At 38.0% G+C, this 13,848-nt stretch overlaps 1 protein-coding gene across 6 annotated transcripts in view; it reads left to right on the top strand.

Annotated features, from left to right (window-relative positions):
- Positions 1-2,551: 2,551 nt before the first annotated feature.
- The window catches only part of LOC121200747 (glycogen debranching enzyme-like), a 74,293-nt gene continuing 62,996 nt past the window's right edge, over positions 2,552-13,848 (top strand). For 4 of the 6 annotated variants that reach the window (XR_005896561.1, XM_041066219.1, XM_041066222.1 and 1 more), the window contains exons 1-5: positions 2,552-2,670; positions 3,977-4,187; positions 6,660-6,829; positions 9,316-9,519; positions 13,228-13,409. Coding sequence is in view for 5 of the 6 variants with exons in the window: in XM_041066219.1 (XP_040922153.1) it covers positions 2,631-2,670; positions 3,977-4,187; positions 6,660-6,829; positions 9,316-9,519; positions 13,228-13,409 (807 nt within the window). In the remaining variant the exon portion in view is untranslated. Of the gene's footprint in view, positions 2,671-3,976; positions 4,188-6,659; positions 6,830-9,315; positions 9,520-13,227; positions 13,410-13,848 lie in introns of those variants that run through there. The other 2 variants (XM_041066221.1, XM_041066220.1) reach the window with 2 other exon arrangements.

Below are 13,848 nucleotides of genomic sequence, written 5' to 3'. Positions count from 1 at the left end.
CACTCAGGCAACTACAGTATCTACACTAAGCTGAGCAGGCTGAGTTCCCTACAAAAATCAACTTGCCAGAACAAAATATTGTGATTCTCCAGAGGAAAACTACATTTGGACTTTTAACTTTGGACAGTTTTGATGGTGATGGATTTATCCTCAGCATGGCATGACTTTCACTGCATAAGCTTGGAGTCTGTGTGCAATGGATTACCAGTTGAGCAGATACGCTTGTATATGGAAAGTCTTGTGTATTATATGGCTATGTATGACTATGTATAGCATTTCAGAGTTGACATCAGGCACTAGGGTGAGGACTGTCAAATTTCATTTTTTATTACTTTTCTGCAGGCATAAAGACAGTATACATGAATTATATTATAATTTTTACCCTCTTGCACATAGATTGCACAGAACTGTTGTAAACTCTGTTTACAGAGTTTACAGAGTGCTAAACCCTAAGAAGGGCTTGGCAGGTAAGGATCATGTACTAAGCTTTGCTCTGGACATTGGCCCGATGGCGGTCTGCTTAATGTGTTGCTTTGGCACAACCTTCATGGGTGGGATGTCCTCCAGAGCTCCGGATTTAGGAGAGAAGAGCTGTGTTCTTGCTTCATTCACCTGCATGATGTCACCCGTCCTAACATATATCAGCTCCACAATGAGTTCCAACCCTGACTTGAACAGCTCACTCAGATCACCTTGGATGTACTTGACCTCACTGAAGGCCTTGGTCGTTTCAGGGAAAGCCTTCCAAGTCTCCCATGTAGTTTTCTTTCCCCTTACAGCACATTCTGAAACTGTGTCGCATCCTGGAAATGTGTGGAAATATAAGACAGCAGTGCAGGTATTTGACTCCAGCTTGTTCCATAAACAAACTCCATAAACTTCCATTTTTATACACGATAACCAATTATACTTATCAGTTAAGCCAAATGAAACCGAACAGTTGGCTAAACTTCAAGCATGCCAGAAGGACACAAAGATCTTGATGACCAGCAGCTTTCTGTTACTAAGCTCAGACCAAACTGAATTCTTGTACTTGGCCCCAGACACCACAGAAACACAATAAATATGATACACTTACTCTAGGTGGCACTGGCTTGGCCTGCTGCACTGCTATGAGGAATCTTTTATCTTTGATCAGAATTTGTCTTTTAACTCCCACATAAAAAGAAACTTCTAGGATTACCTTTTTTCACCTACACATTGCAAAAATCAGGCACATCCTGTCTCAGAAAATGCAGAAACGTGCAGTCCATGCAGTTGTTACTTTTAGTGTGGACTGTTGTAATTCCTTATTATCAGGCAGACCCAAAAAGTCTCTGAAGACTCTCCAGTTGTTCCAAATGCTGAAGTGCAAATACGTGTTAGCTTTGCTGCACTGGAATTGAAAAACCTCCTCCTAACCTTCAACCCACTGATGGTCAGGCACCACCATATCTTGCAGCTCTGAGAATGCAGTTTTACATATGGTTCCTTAAGTCCCCAAAAGTAGAATGGGAGGCAGAGTCTTAAGCTATCAGGCTCCTCTTCTTTGACACCATCTACTAGTCTGGGTTTAAGAGGCAGACATGTCTCAATGTTTAAGAGTAGGCTTATTATTATTATTATTGTTCTTATTATTATCATCATCATTATTCTCATTAGTAGTAGTAGTAGTAATATTAATAGTATCACTAGTTATATTATTAGTTTTATCTTTATATGTATGAATAACTTCTCCCCCAACTCCACCTTTCAGGTCCAGAAAATGACAAACATGTAATTCCATCTAACATACAGCAGAAGTTCTTAACAAGCTAAATACCCTTACACCTGGAAATGAACATGTATACTTGGTGTCAGGATAGTTGGGGTTTGTAGATGATATGCTGAAACTTTAATGCTTTAGACATAAAAAGAATGCCATGTTATTCTTTATTTCTGAGATATATTTTAGTTTGAGGGGCAAACAGGCAATAAAACCTTTTTTTCCCAGGTCTATGGGCTAAATCCAAATATAGGATAAACACTGGGGGTTAACAGCTAGAAATGAATAAAAATGTACTGAAGTGTACAGACATTTTATTCTTCAGGTTTTAAGAAATAAAACAGAAGGCAAGACCAAAGTCTGTCAAAGTCTGTCTCAATCTCTTTTGTTACTTCTGGGGCAAAATCTATCATTAAAAGTGAGTTCCACATACAGATATATAATGATCATTTGATATGTTGCCCAGCTGTGGGACCAGACTACTGTAAAAAAAAAAAAAAAAAAAAAAATTATATATATATATATATATATATATATATATATATATATATATATATATATATATATATATATATATATATATATATATATATATATATATATGTGTGTGTGTGTGTGTGTGTGTGTGTGTGTGTGTGTGTGTGTGTGTGTGTGTGTGTGTTCATGTAGTTTAATCAAGAAAAAAAAATCAATTTACTTTGCATCATTGATCAGTAGTTTTGGCAGATGAGATCCTCCATAAAGAGAGCTGTTTACAGAGCTATCTCATGTTACAAGGCTATGTCAGTGCTGTCGCTCTCCCTTCACGTGGAAGGCAGCCTAAATAGAACAGGATAGTATTTTAGAGGCCAGCTGACAGAACAGAGGCCTTCTGCTGCTTAGTGACATGGAGAGATTGGAGCAAACTCTGTTCCGCCTGGAACAAGGTAGGACTACTCTGACCTTTAACCACAGCATGTTGATTATACTACGCAGTCAGAGCTACTGCACACACTACGCCGTTACCTACAATACAGTGCAACTGCACTACAGTCAACTCTAGCAGAATAATACAACATGCACTATGTATTACAGGTTAAATCTTTAAAAATGTGGTCCTGCAGCTTTGTTAGGGACTTGGTCACTTTTTTCAGTCTAGTCTGTGAAATGCACTCAGAATACAAGGCTATTTGGATATGTCATGAACCAATTTTTATTTTTTTTTACATTGTCAGTCAAATGATTTCACAGAGAGCAAGGCTCTATATTTTAGGAACATCCTGTTCTCATTCACACAGTTAACACAAATTTATCCTGCTACCCTGAGAAGTTCATAGTTTTGACAACAATGACAACATAACATAAAAAACAAAATAGTGTGTTCAAAATATTATTACACTTACACCCAAAATATTTACTTAACAGAGTATACTATCAATAATAACTAAAGAAATCTGAAAACTGGGAGGCTTCTTTATAATATATGGTGAAACAAAATATATATCCAAATCAGGAAGAATTTGTACCTACCTAAATGTATGAACATGTTGACTGGCTGTAAAACCTCCTCCACTCCTGTCACTCTGATGTGTGCAACTTGTTTGGCTTGAAATGACAGCAAAAACTTTGCACTGGACAAATGTCACCTTGGACTCTGAAGTTGTGATAGCCATTAAAAGATTTAATACAGTTAAACCATTTAAAATGTCTGCAAAGGTAATTTGAACAAACTAATAATACCATTCTAATATCAACATGTGCCAATAAGACATTGCTTTTCAGCGTGTGGTGTGTATTTATGTATTTAAGTTTGGAATAATAAGTATTCTAAGGATGTTGGATGTTTGTATATTTGATATTCTGTTATTTATATTATATTTAACATAACAAATCAGCCAAAAATACAAAAAATACTTGCTGAATGCCTTTTAGACACTGTTTCAGTATAGAATCAGCTAAAATTGTATGTAATAATATATTATATGTAACACTTCCATCAAATATAACACATAGGTTCATATTTTCAGCATGTGAAAGTGAGTACACAAAATGCTTTGAGTTCAAGTAGTTTAGTTAAGTGTTGTGGAGGACAGACAAAAAAAAAAGAACACACATCTTAACATCATGCTTATTATAAAAGTTACATGGTGTGTAGACATGTGCCATCAAGTGAGATTGTGATTACTCTAATTCATTATTTTATTATTTAATTAATTACTTAATTAATTAAATCATTACTTCTGGTACCTTCAGGCTTTGAGCTGCAGTTCCGTCTTGGCCCTACCCTCCAAGGTAAGGAGGTCCAGGTCTACACCAACTATCCTGCCAAAGGCCACAAGTTTGATCGCCAGAAGTTCCATCCTTTGGACTGGGTCTATCCAAATGGCCAGGATGATGACTGTGATAAATACTGCAGACTTGACTTAATGGTGTCTGGATCCTACCAGTACTACTTCTCTTGTGGGTAAGCTGTTTTGTCACCACTACAGCATCAGTGGTTATGCACAAAATTTTCTGATTAGTGAAAATTGTGTATTGCATAATACAGGCTATGGACTTGGAGTCTGTGCATAATATCTTACTAGTCTGGCAGGTTAAAAAGATCAAAGATGAAGCATGGTTAAATTCTGGTGCTGTGCAGTCTATGCTTAAGTGCCTAGTTGTGTGCTTAGTTGCCTGGAAACTGAGGGAAGTATTCTGCCACACCACCATCACCAGGTCAGTTTGGCTACTTCTGGCCTGACACAGCTATAAAACAGCATAGACAATCACCTCAAACTGGTCAGTCAGGTTCCTGTTTGTATACAAATGTGCATGTGCCTGGCCCTATGATGTGCACTGGTGATCTGCAAAGGTGATGCTACAATTTAAACAGATTACGTTTTCTGGTGTAGATATGCAAGTGAGGAACTTGTGTACCAGGCAGCTAAAAACTTTGGCATACACTCCTGTGCACAGCTGATATACTCTCTGCTGCTGGTTGTCATGAACATTAACATGAAGCTGGAACAGCTCTTTGAGCACCTACAGAATACACCAACAGTCTTCTGGAGTCAGAGGTGAATTTTGAGAAGAATGAATTTAAATCAAAATTGCCAGGTGACAACCATAGCAAGTTGACCAACATTTGTTCCATGTTTAAAACATGGCCAGATTTCCATGAAACATCTTCCTGGGCAATATCAAACAGTCAATAATCCTATTGATTTGATTGACCCCCATGGCTATCTGTAGTGGCTCTGTCGAGCCAAACCTTCTACATGTACCAAAGAATACATACTTCGCAGAACATAAACCTTTTGATTTTATACAGTTGGTGCACTTTGGCACCCACATGAATTTGAGGTGGAAAAACAACCTTTCATACACGTTAGAACAGCATTGCATTAAATACTCTCTCTAACTTTCAGCGCCAGTTACTTCAAGACACTGAGATGATTAATCAGCGGCGACAGATACTTTGGTATTGCTTACCAGACAGGAGAAGAGTGAACCGGCTACAGCTGGGGTGGGTTTTGTCTTTTAGTATCTTTTCTGTGCTGGCACCTCACTTCACTGATATCACTGATGATCACTACATGGGTACAGATGTTCTGGGCAGTTTTAGCTACCCAAAGCAGAGCTTTCCTGTCCTGGGCCATGCACATCCCATGCCAGTTTGTAATGTTTCCAGTCAAGATGCTTTCTTTTGCTCCTCTGTAAAAGTTAACAAGAACTCAAGAACTTGGCACAGGAACTTAGACTTCTTAAGTTTCTTTAAGAAGTATAGTAATTTCTGAGCTTTCTTTATGAGTATGGAGATGTGCAATGACCATACTCCTGAACTGTTCACCTGCTTGACCTCAGTTACACTGTTGTAGACAGGGGTGTGTGTCTTTGACACGTTTGTTCTAAAATCAACAATCAGCTCCTTGCTTTTGTTAATGTTGAGCAGCATGTTATTCTCTGTGCACCACTCTGTGATACTGCTGATTTCTTCTCGATTTGAATTCTCATCATTGTTTGTTGTCTGGCAGATGATGGTGGTGTTAGCCGAAAACTTCACAATAGAGTTCTCTCTAGTTGTAGATCGTGAACAGGAGGGGGCAGAGCACGCAACCTTGGGAGGGGCTCCAGTGCTGAGCACTAGAGTGGAGGATGTGTGACTTTCAATCTGAACTGTCTGGGGTCTGTTTGTTCAGAAGTCCAATATCTAATTGCAGAGTGTGGTACTCAAGCCCAGAGTGCTAAATTTGCCAACCAGTTTATGGGGGAGATTGTAAAACTAAAATCATCAAACATCATTCTGATGTAGATGTTATTTTCAAGGTGTGTGAAGACTGAATGGAGGGCAGCAGAGATGGCATCCTCTTTGGATCTGTTTATTTTGAATGCAAACTGGACAGGGTCTAGGCTGACTGGGATGTTGTCTTTGATGAACTAGAAAATCAGCTTCTCAAAGCACTTTCTCAGAATGTTAGAAAATGGTAGCCAATTAGACAAGACACTGCACATACTCTCCCATGACAGTGACATGTTAAAAATGTCAATATTAACATCAGGTTGATTATTTGCACATTTTAGTGCTTGGATAGGGATGTTATTAGGCCCAGTGGATTTATTCATAGTCACTGTCAACAGTACTCTTCTCAATATTTGACGTGGCTGCTGAGAGTGGCAAGTCCTCTGGAGGCAAAGTAGATTTTAAGCTGACTCTTTGTTGAGGAGATGAAAGCAAGCATAGACTGTATTTATGCAATGATCATATTTTTGTTTGTTTGAAATCACCTGCTACAATAAAAATACCATCCAGTTGTTTCATCATGTGACTGCTGATGACCTCATACAATTCCTGTAGAAACTGCAGTAACAAATGCCCTGGTCAGTTCTCTGGATATATAATATGGCTGACAGCTTAAAATTAAAAATATAAACTGTGTGTGTGTGTTTTTGACAGTGATAAAGAGAAAGTGAGTGGTGGTTACATTGTTGTTGATCCAGTGCTGAGGGTGGGAGCCAGCAATGACATTCTCCCACTGGACTGCATCAGCAGTCAAAAATACTTTGCCAAGTGCCTTGGCCCACTCGACAAATGGCTGAACAAGATCAGGGTCGCAAAGGAAACTGGTAAGTGGGCCAGCATGAGAAACCAACTGAGCTACATACAAGCACTTTACCATGGTTCATGTGGATCCTTAAAAACTCTTTAATAGTATTAAATTTGTTTTAAAAAATTTAAGGTCGTAAAATGTCTTAAAGTCTTATTTTTACTTCTATGAGTTTTGAGATGATGCTGAGACTACGTGAGACATGAGAAATGATTTAATCAAGGTATATATCTCTATCGGTGCGTCAGCTGCCATTTCACTATCAACTCCTGGCAGATCACCTACTGGTAGCATGGATCTAACAATACATGTGTAGTTTTTCTTTTCTTTTTTTTTTTTTACCAACCTCTGCTCTGACAGAAATGTGATCAATTCTACACATCAGCAGGATTCATACAAGTCAATGACAATGCACTTTTCTCTACCTTTTTTTCCTGCTGTAGGGCTGCCATGTTTTCAAAAAACAAGTTCAGACTGGCACATAATTTGTTCAAACTTTCAGTTCACAAAAAGCAAGTGATACTGTTGACCACAGTCTGTTACATAACAGGCTGTCTGCTATGGGTCTACGTATCATCACTGACATGGTTTACTTCAGATTTAACACAAAGATTTCAGAGAGTTGAGGTTCAAAGCCATTTATCTATTAGGCAAATCACAACGTGGAGTTCCACAAGGGATTGTCCTGGGCTCTCTTTTGTTTGTGTTATATGTAAATGATTTGGGATCTGTTTGTACCTAAAATGTATATTTCTATAATAATGACTTAATTTTGGCTTCATATGTGAACAAGAAAAAATTAAGGTTAATCTGGAGTGAAGAGTTCAGTAAGATTAAAAACTGGCTTTTAAACAATAAGTTTTCTCATAGGCAAAACACAAAATATTTCATTTGGATCAAAACCTTAAATGAGTAAACTGTGTTTGACGAGTATTTTCTATAATGTTGTTGTTTTTTTCTGCCAAACCTTCTATTAGCTATCTAGGATGTTCCTTAGACAGTAGTTTGAGTGGAGGTATTAAAAAGTCTAGAGAAGGTGAACAACAGTAACAGGGTTTGGCAAGAAAAGCAAATTTTATCAATGAAGAAAGCTGTTTTCATATAAACTGGACCTGATTCTCTAGACATTTCCTGGAGTTGTCCTTTCACACATGCAGCACACAACTGTGTGTGTGTGAGGCAAGGGGTGGTACCTGGGTAGAGTGTGCAGGAGGCAGGGTAGAAATGTCATTAGCGCGTCCACTTGCTTTTTATGAATTCTTCTGGCAATTATTTCTGTTCATACAGATCAAGACAATAAACTTGTATGCTGTTTTGCTATGATGCTGTTTTCTTTAAGCTGCAGACTCAAACATGAAGAAAGGTGTAAGTTCAGTTTCATAATTTATGTGGGAAGTGAGTCTCTGTATTTTGAGCCAGGCAGGCTGGTGCTTGAAGTGAGCCAGGTCTGATGGCTGAGCAGGACAGTTTGGAGAGATTGACCACAGAATGGAGCTGATGTGGGTAATGTCTAGAAAAGTTCAAGGTTGTGTTGCATATGTGAAGGCAGGTTAAGATTGCTGGCTAAATGTTCTGGGAAGGAAAAATTCACGTCTCTCAGAATAATTTAGATATTTGATATGAACTCAAGAGCACATGCAAATGCAGTTTCAACAGCTTGGATGATCTTTGAGGGATAGAGGTATACAACTACAACTCAGTGTGGCCCATTATATCAGCAACAACACAGCCTGTACAAAAGGTCGTCTCTTTAAGTACTGTTCCCTTAAGAGTGCTGTTAATGATCGCACATGTGAATTCCCACACTGCCGCGGTCCTTGAATGCACCGCAGACGTGTCGATCGAACGGAGAAAAACAAAACCACACACACAATCCTATGCATGTAATCACTCGCAAAGTTATATAAAGAGTCAAACTTTATTCTGGACTCCGTTCCTCATTCTCCACCTACCTGCTCATGTGTTCTGACCGACACACTGAGGTGTTTGCTGCCACCTAAGATCCACATCTAATACAGTCTACACAACACAGCCCCTGAGTATCTCAAAGACCACTTTTATAGGGTTGGAGGAAGTCATATTCATCAGACTAGAGCCAGTGTTGCTGACTTGTGCTTAACAAGGTTCAGTACCAAAAAGGATAGTTGATCCTCTATATTATATGGAGTAAGAAGCTGGAACAGGTAACCACTGTATATTAAAGTAACTTCCAATTTTTTAGAAACAAAGATAAAGTTTATTTTTTGAGAACTATGGTTTGGTTTTAATGTCAATTTTATTGCTAATGATATATATTGTGTTTGATATATATATTTGATGTTAATATAAGCCTCAAGGCACCTGGACTCCTGCATGAATGTTGTTTTTTTATTACATCCAGGACTGCTATCAGCACAACTGCAAAGTATAAAATGTTTCTATACACAAATCCAATGATTTCAACAGTGACGATGAATTCTCTTTTTATGTGGAACTTCTCGTTACTCTTTGCTCTGTTCTGTCTAGGCTACAACATGATCCACTTTACCCCGCTGCAGAAGCTTGGTGTGTCTGGCACCTGCCACTCCATCACTGATCAGCTGGAGTTAAACCCTGACTTCTCACCTGATGGGAAGCCCTGTGCCTGGAGAGATATTGGTGATCTGGTGGAGATGCTGAGGAAAGAGTGGAACATGGTCTGCATCACTGATATGGTCTATAACCACACAGGTAAAGTCATGGATAAATTATTAATAGGAGTAACAGGAATATAACTGTCTGTCTAATTTGGAAGAAGATTTCTGAAAATAACTGACTTTTGATCTGAATAATCACATTGAATATGCAGTATATATGCAAAATGTAGCATAGCTTGGATGGATCTATAACACTGGATTTGGAAATGATTGTTAGAGGCTCACTGAGGTCTGGGCCTTGGTATTCTTTCCGAGGTGCCTATAATAAAAGCCATGAAATAACTGTGTAAACCTAACTTTACTCTTGTGTGGCAAAGGTATTGCCCTACAGTGCCACCTCTCATTTGATCACCAGCGTCAGTGCTTGTCATCATCACAAACATCTTTACTCAACACAATGCTTCTTTGATAATGTCAACAAATCGGAGAGGCAGCTGAATCTGCCAAAGTGTTAAACAGGTAACTAGAGAACTTTACTATCAAACTGTTCTGGCAGAAGCCAGGAAAAATTAATTTAAATCAATTTATTGATTAAGTTTCAGCTCTACCATGATGCATGTCTAAATTACAGTAAACTTTCCAAAAGAAAATACCCAAAAAGGTTCCATCCTTGATGTCTCATATTTAAAGAAATTTTAACCCACTGGTCATATAAATCTTAAATTGGATATTCACATCAAAATCTAGAACATGGATGACTTGAAAATTAAAATCTTTCTTCAACATACTTTTTATTTGAAAACAAGAATTATCACAGACATAAAAATACTGTTAAGAGCATGTTCGAAAGACATGCATGAACACAGTTTAACACTAAATAACCATGAAGATAGTATGATTAATTCCACAACTGATGTTTCTTGTTTCTTGTAATTATTTGATCACTTGATTTTCTAATAATCTTATGATTGTATTCTTCTTGCAATATCTATAGTGACACTCAAGGATATCACTTACAGAACCTCTAAATAGTGGGACCAATACAAAGCTTCAAATCAAATAGTAAAGCAATTCATCAATAGCTGTTACCTGGCATATCCACTCTCTCTTATGAGACTTGGCATACACTCTACAATGATGTACAATTAAATTATCATTCAATATTCATTCAATATCATTTTCACAGATGCATTTCCTGTTAAAAGGGAGTTTTTTCTTGCCACTGTCACCTTAAACGCTATATAAATAAAATTGAATTGAACTGAATTGAATAGATGTTCCACAAAAGTTTACTGTCTGAAAAAGAACTCTGGAACCCAAAATGTAAAGGACTACTGGTAAATAACTTAATCTGTTACCTGCTCAGTTAGCCACCTCTCAACAATCTTAGAGGTAACAGGAAGGATACTATTATTTAACCTGGCCACTTAATTTTAATATCAGATCAACTGGATTATTTTATGCGATTATGCATTGAGACTACGGTATTCTCTCTCATTTTTTCTTATTTTTATCTGCTGCCGCAGGGGCTCCATATGATGAGTGAAAAGTGACCTTGTCTTATTTTTAACAAGGATAGTGATTGTGGTGTGGCCTTTCCAGCAGGCAGCTGTGGCTGTTGCATCACCTTCTCAGTTTCCTCATTGACATTTAGTCTCAATTCATGCTGAAGGTCATATACATAGATAGAATGGTAATGGCAACAGGGTGCACTTTGTCAGAACATGAAAACTCCCTTTCGGATGTTCATTTTCAAAGATTGAAACTACATTTAGCTGTCTATATATCTGAATTCAGAATTGATTGTTTAGCAAAGCTTTGCCACACCACCTTATGTCATAAGCTTCACTGATGTTATGGTAGGTTTTATTTAGTTTAACTTAGGTTTGGCCCGATAATCTGCTCACATAATTTTTATTGCCACTGCTATGCTGATACTCTGCTCTGTTCTTCCTGCCAAAAAAAACCTACTGCCTCATCACTGACCTCAGCCTACCACAATGATATCTCAAAACCAATGATAGAATACCATCAAAGCAGGCTCTCAAAAACTAAACACCTGGTGATTCCAGGTAGTCCTTCTGTTCACCACAACATCACTAGGCATCATGACTGACGACCTACTAACTTTCACTGAGCATTTTGCATCTGCCATTTGGTCATGTCACTTCACACCATTTAGCATCAGAAGGATTGTGTACTACCCAAGTATGTCACTCAGGTCCTTGTACAGGCACTAGTCACCTCTCACCTTGACTACTAAAATATCCTCCTGGCAAGACTGCCAGCATGTGCAGTCAAACCTATGCAGCTTGTCCTAAATGTAGTGGCCTGTCTGTCAGTCAATTAAGGGGTTAATGAGAATACCTTCATGGTGCTTGATACAGAATCTACACAATTAACTTATGCAACCCCTCATGTTGTGTTGTAGATTTAATTTAAAATGCATAAATTGATGTTTTTCCCCTTGAAGTGGCACACACTCTGGAGCAGGCTTTCTTCAAGGACTTCATCCTTCCCTCAATTCTCACCAGTCTCCCTGTCTATGCCTTTGAGAGGCACCCACATGACAAGATTCTGCCACCACCATGCTTTCCAGTAGGGATGTTATTAGCCAGGTGATGAGCAGTGCCAGGTGTTCAACAGATATACTACTTAGAGTTCTGCCCAAAGGATTACATTTTTGTCTTATCACACCACCACCACACCACTCACCACAGAATCTGATGCCTCACATTCTCAGAGTCATTTAAATGTTGTTTGGCAAACTCCAAGCAGGCTGTAATCTGCCTTTCACTCAAAGTTGCCTCCATGCAGCCACAGAGATGGTTTTATACCCTTGCCCTGATATAAGCCTTGCCACAGTTTTATTGCAGAGGTCTACAGAGAGGGGTCCTTGAACTTCATGGCTTGGTTTTTGTCTTGACATGCAGTTAGAATTGTGCAACTTTATTACACAAGTGTGAGCCCTTCTAAACTACAGTATGCCCAGTGAATTCAATTTACCACAGGTGGACTCTGATCAAGTTCTAGACACATCTCAAGGATAATTAAAGCAAAAAGAATCCATATGACAATAATTTGGAGTGCCACAGCAAAACGTCTCCACTGTAGGTGGATTCCTTCATCCTCATATTTTTTAAATGAGAAATTTCAGCCTTTGGTTTTCTATTAAATTTGCAATCTATCAAAACCTGCTTAATTTTGTCATTTGGGCTTATGTAAAGGAAAATTTATCAATTTAAAAGGAAATCTACAAAACAATAACATGCATGCATATACACTGTTGCCCATAAAGTTGGAATAATTTCCTTTTCAGACACATTCCTCTTTTTATTCCTATTTATACACATAAGTAATCACATTGGAAGAGATTGATCAATAAGTTTTGAGAAGATATACACTGTATCTATCAAGAATAACTCACACTGTCACAATCATTTCATGAGAAGAGGTCAAATATTTCACTATTCCAATTTTATGGGTAACAGTGTACATTCACAGTCCACAAAGTCTCTGTGATAGAAAAAATTCACAACATAGCGACTGAAATTTTTTTTTTATAATCCATAGCAACAGGGTCAGTCCTACTCCTTCTCTCAGCTTAGGAGCTATCACAATAAAGGTGTCTCTTCAGGAGCTTTGTGAAGAGCTCTTAAGAGTATAGTCTCTGGTAGGCATTCATAATGATACGATGACACTTGAATATACAGGAAGACTTGAATATACAGGAACAAATAGACAATATAACATTTTCTTTTTTTTTTTATATCTTTCTCCTCTCGTCCTCCATTGTCTCTAGCTGTTGACAGTGAGTGGATTCACCTCCATCCTGAATGTGGTTACAACCTGGTAAATGCTCCTTATCTGAAACCAGCGTGGCTTCTGGACAGAGCTCTGTGGCACCTCAGCTGTGAGGTGGCTGATGGAAAATATACTGAACAAGGAGTACCAGCACTCATTCAAGATGAGCAGCACATAAGCGTGAGACTTTATTTTCTCAGCTACTTGTATTAAAATTAGGGTCAAAATGCAACTTCATATACATAAATGTCTTAAATATTTTCATTACCAATAACCAGATTTGTCACTTTTTGTTTTTGTTCCTATTACCCCATGAGTATTAAATCTGTTGGGTGTAAGGCAACCCTGTCCCCTTGAAACTATACAACTAATTTGAACAGTAAATACACCATTGCCCATAAAGTTGAAATAATTTTGTTTTCAGACACATTCCTCTTTTTATTTTTATTTATTCCTATTTATACACATGAATAATCACATTGGAAGAGACTGATCAAAGTTTTGAAAAGATATACACACAATTTATGGGTACCTTTAGGCACTCAAAGCTCTTGGTTTAGGTTAGGGGAAGATAATTCTTGATGTGATTCAGAAAAAGTCTGAAGTGACTTCAAACACA

Source organism: Toxotes jaculatrix, chromosome 20, assembly GCF_017976425.1.
Source record: "Toxotes jaculatrix isolate fToxJac2 chromosome 20, fToxJac2.pri, whole genome shotgun sequence".
Taxonomy (NCBI): Eukaryota; Metazoa; Chordata; class Actinopteri; family Toxotidae; genus Toxotes; species Toxotes jaculatrix.
This window is presented reverse-complemented; position numbering and strand designations above follow the sequence as displayed.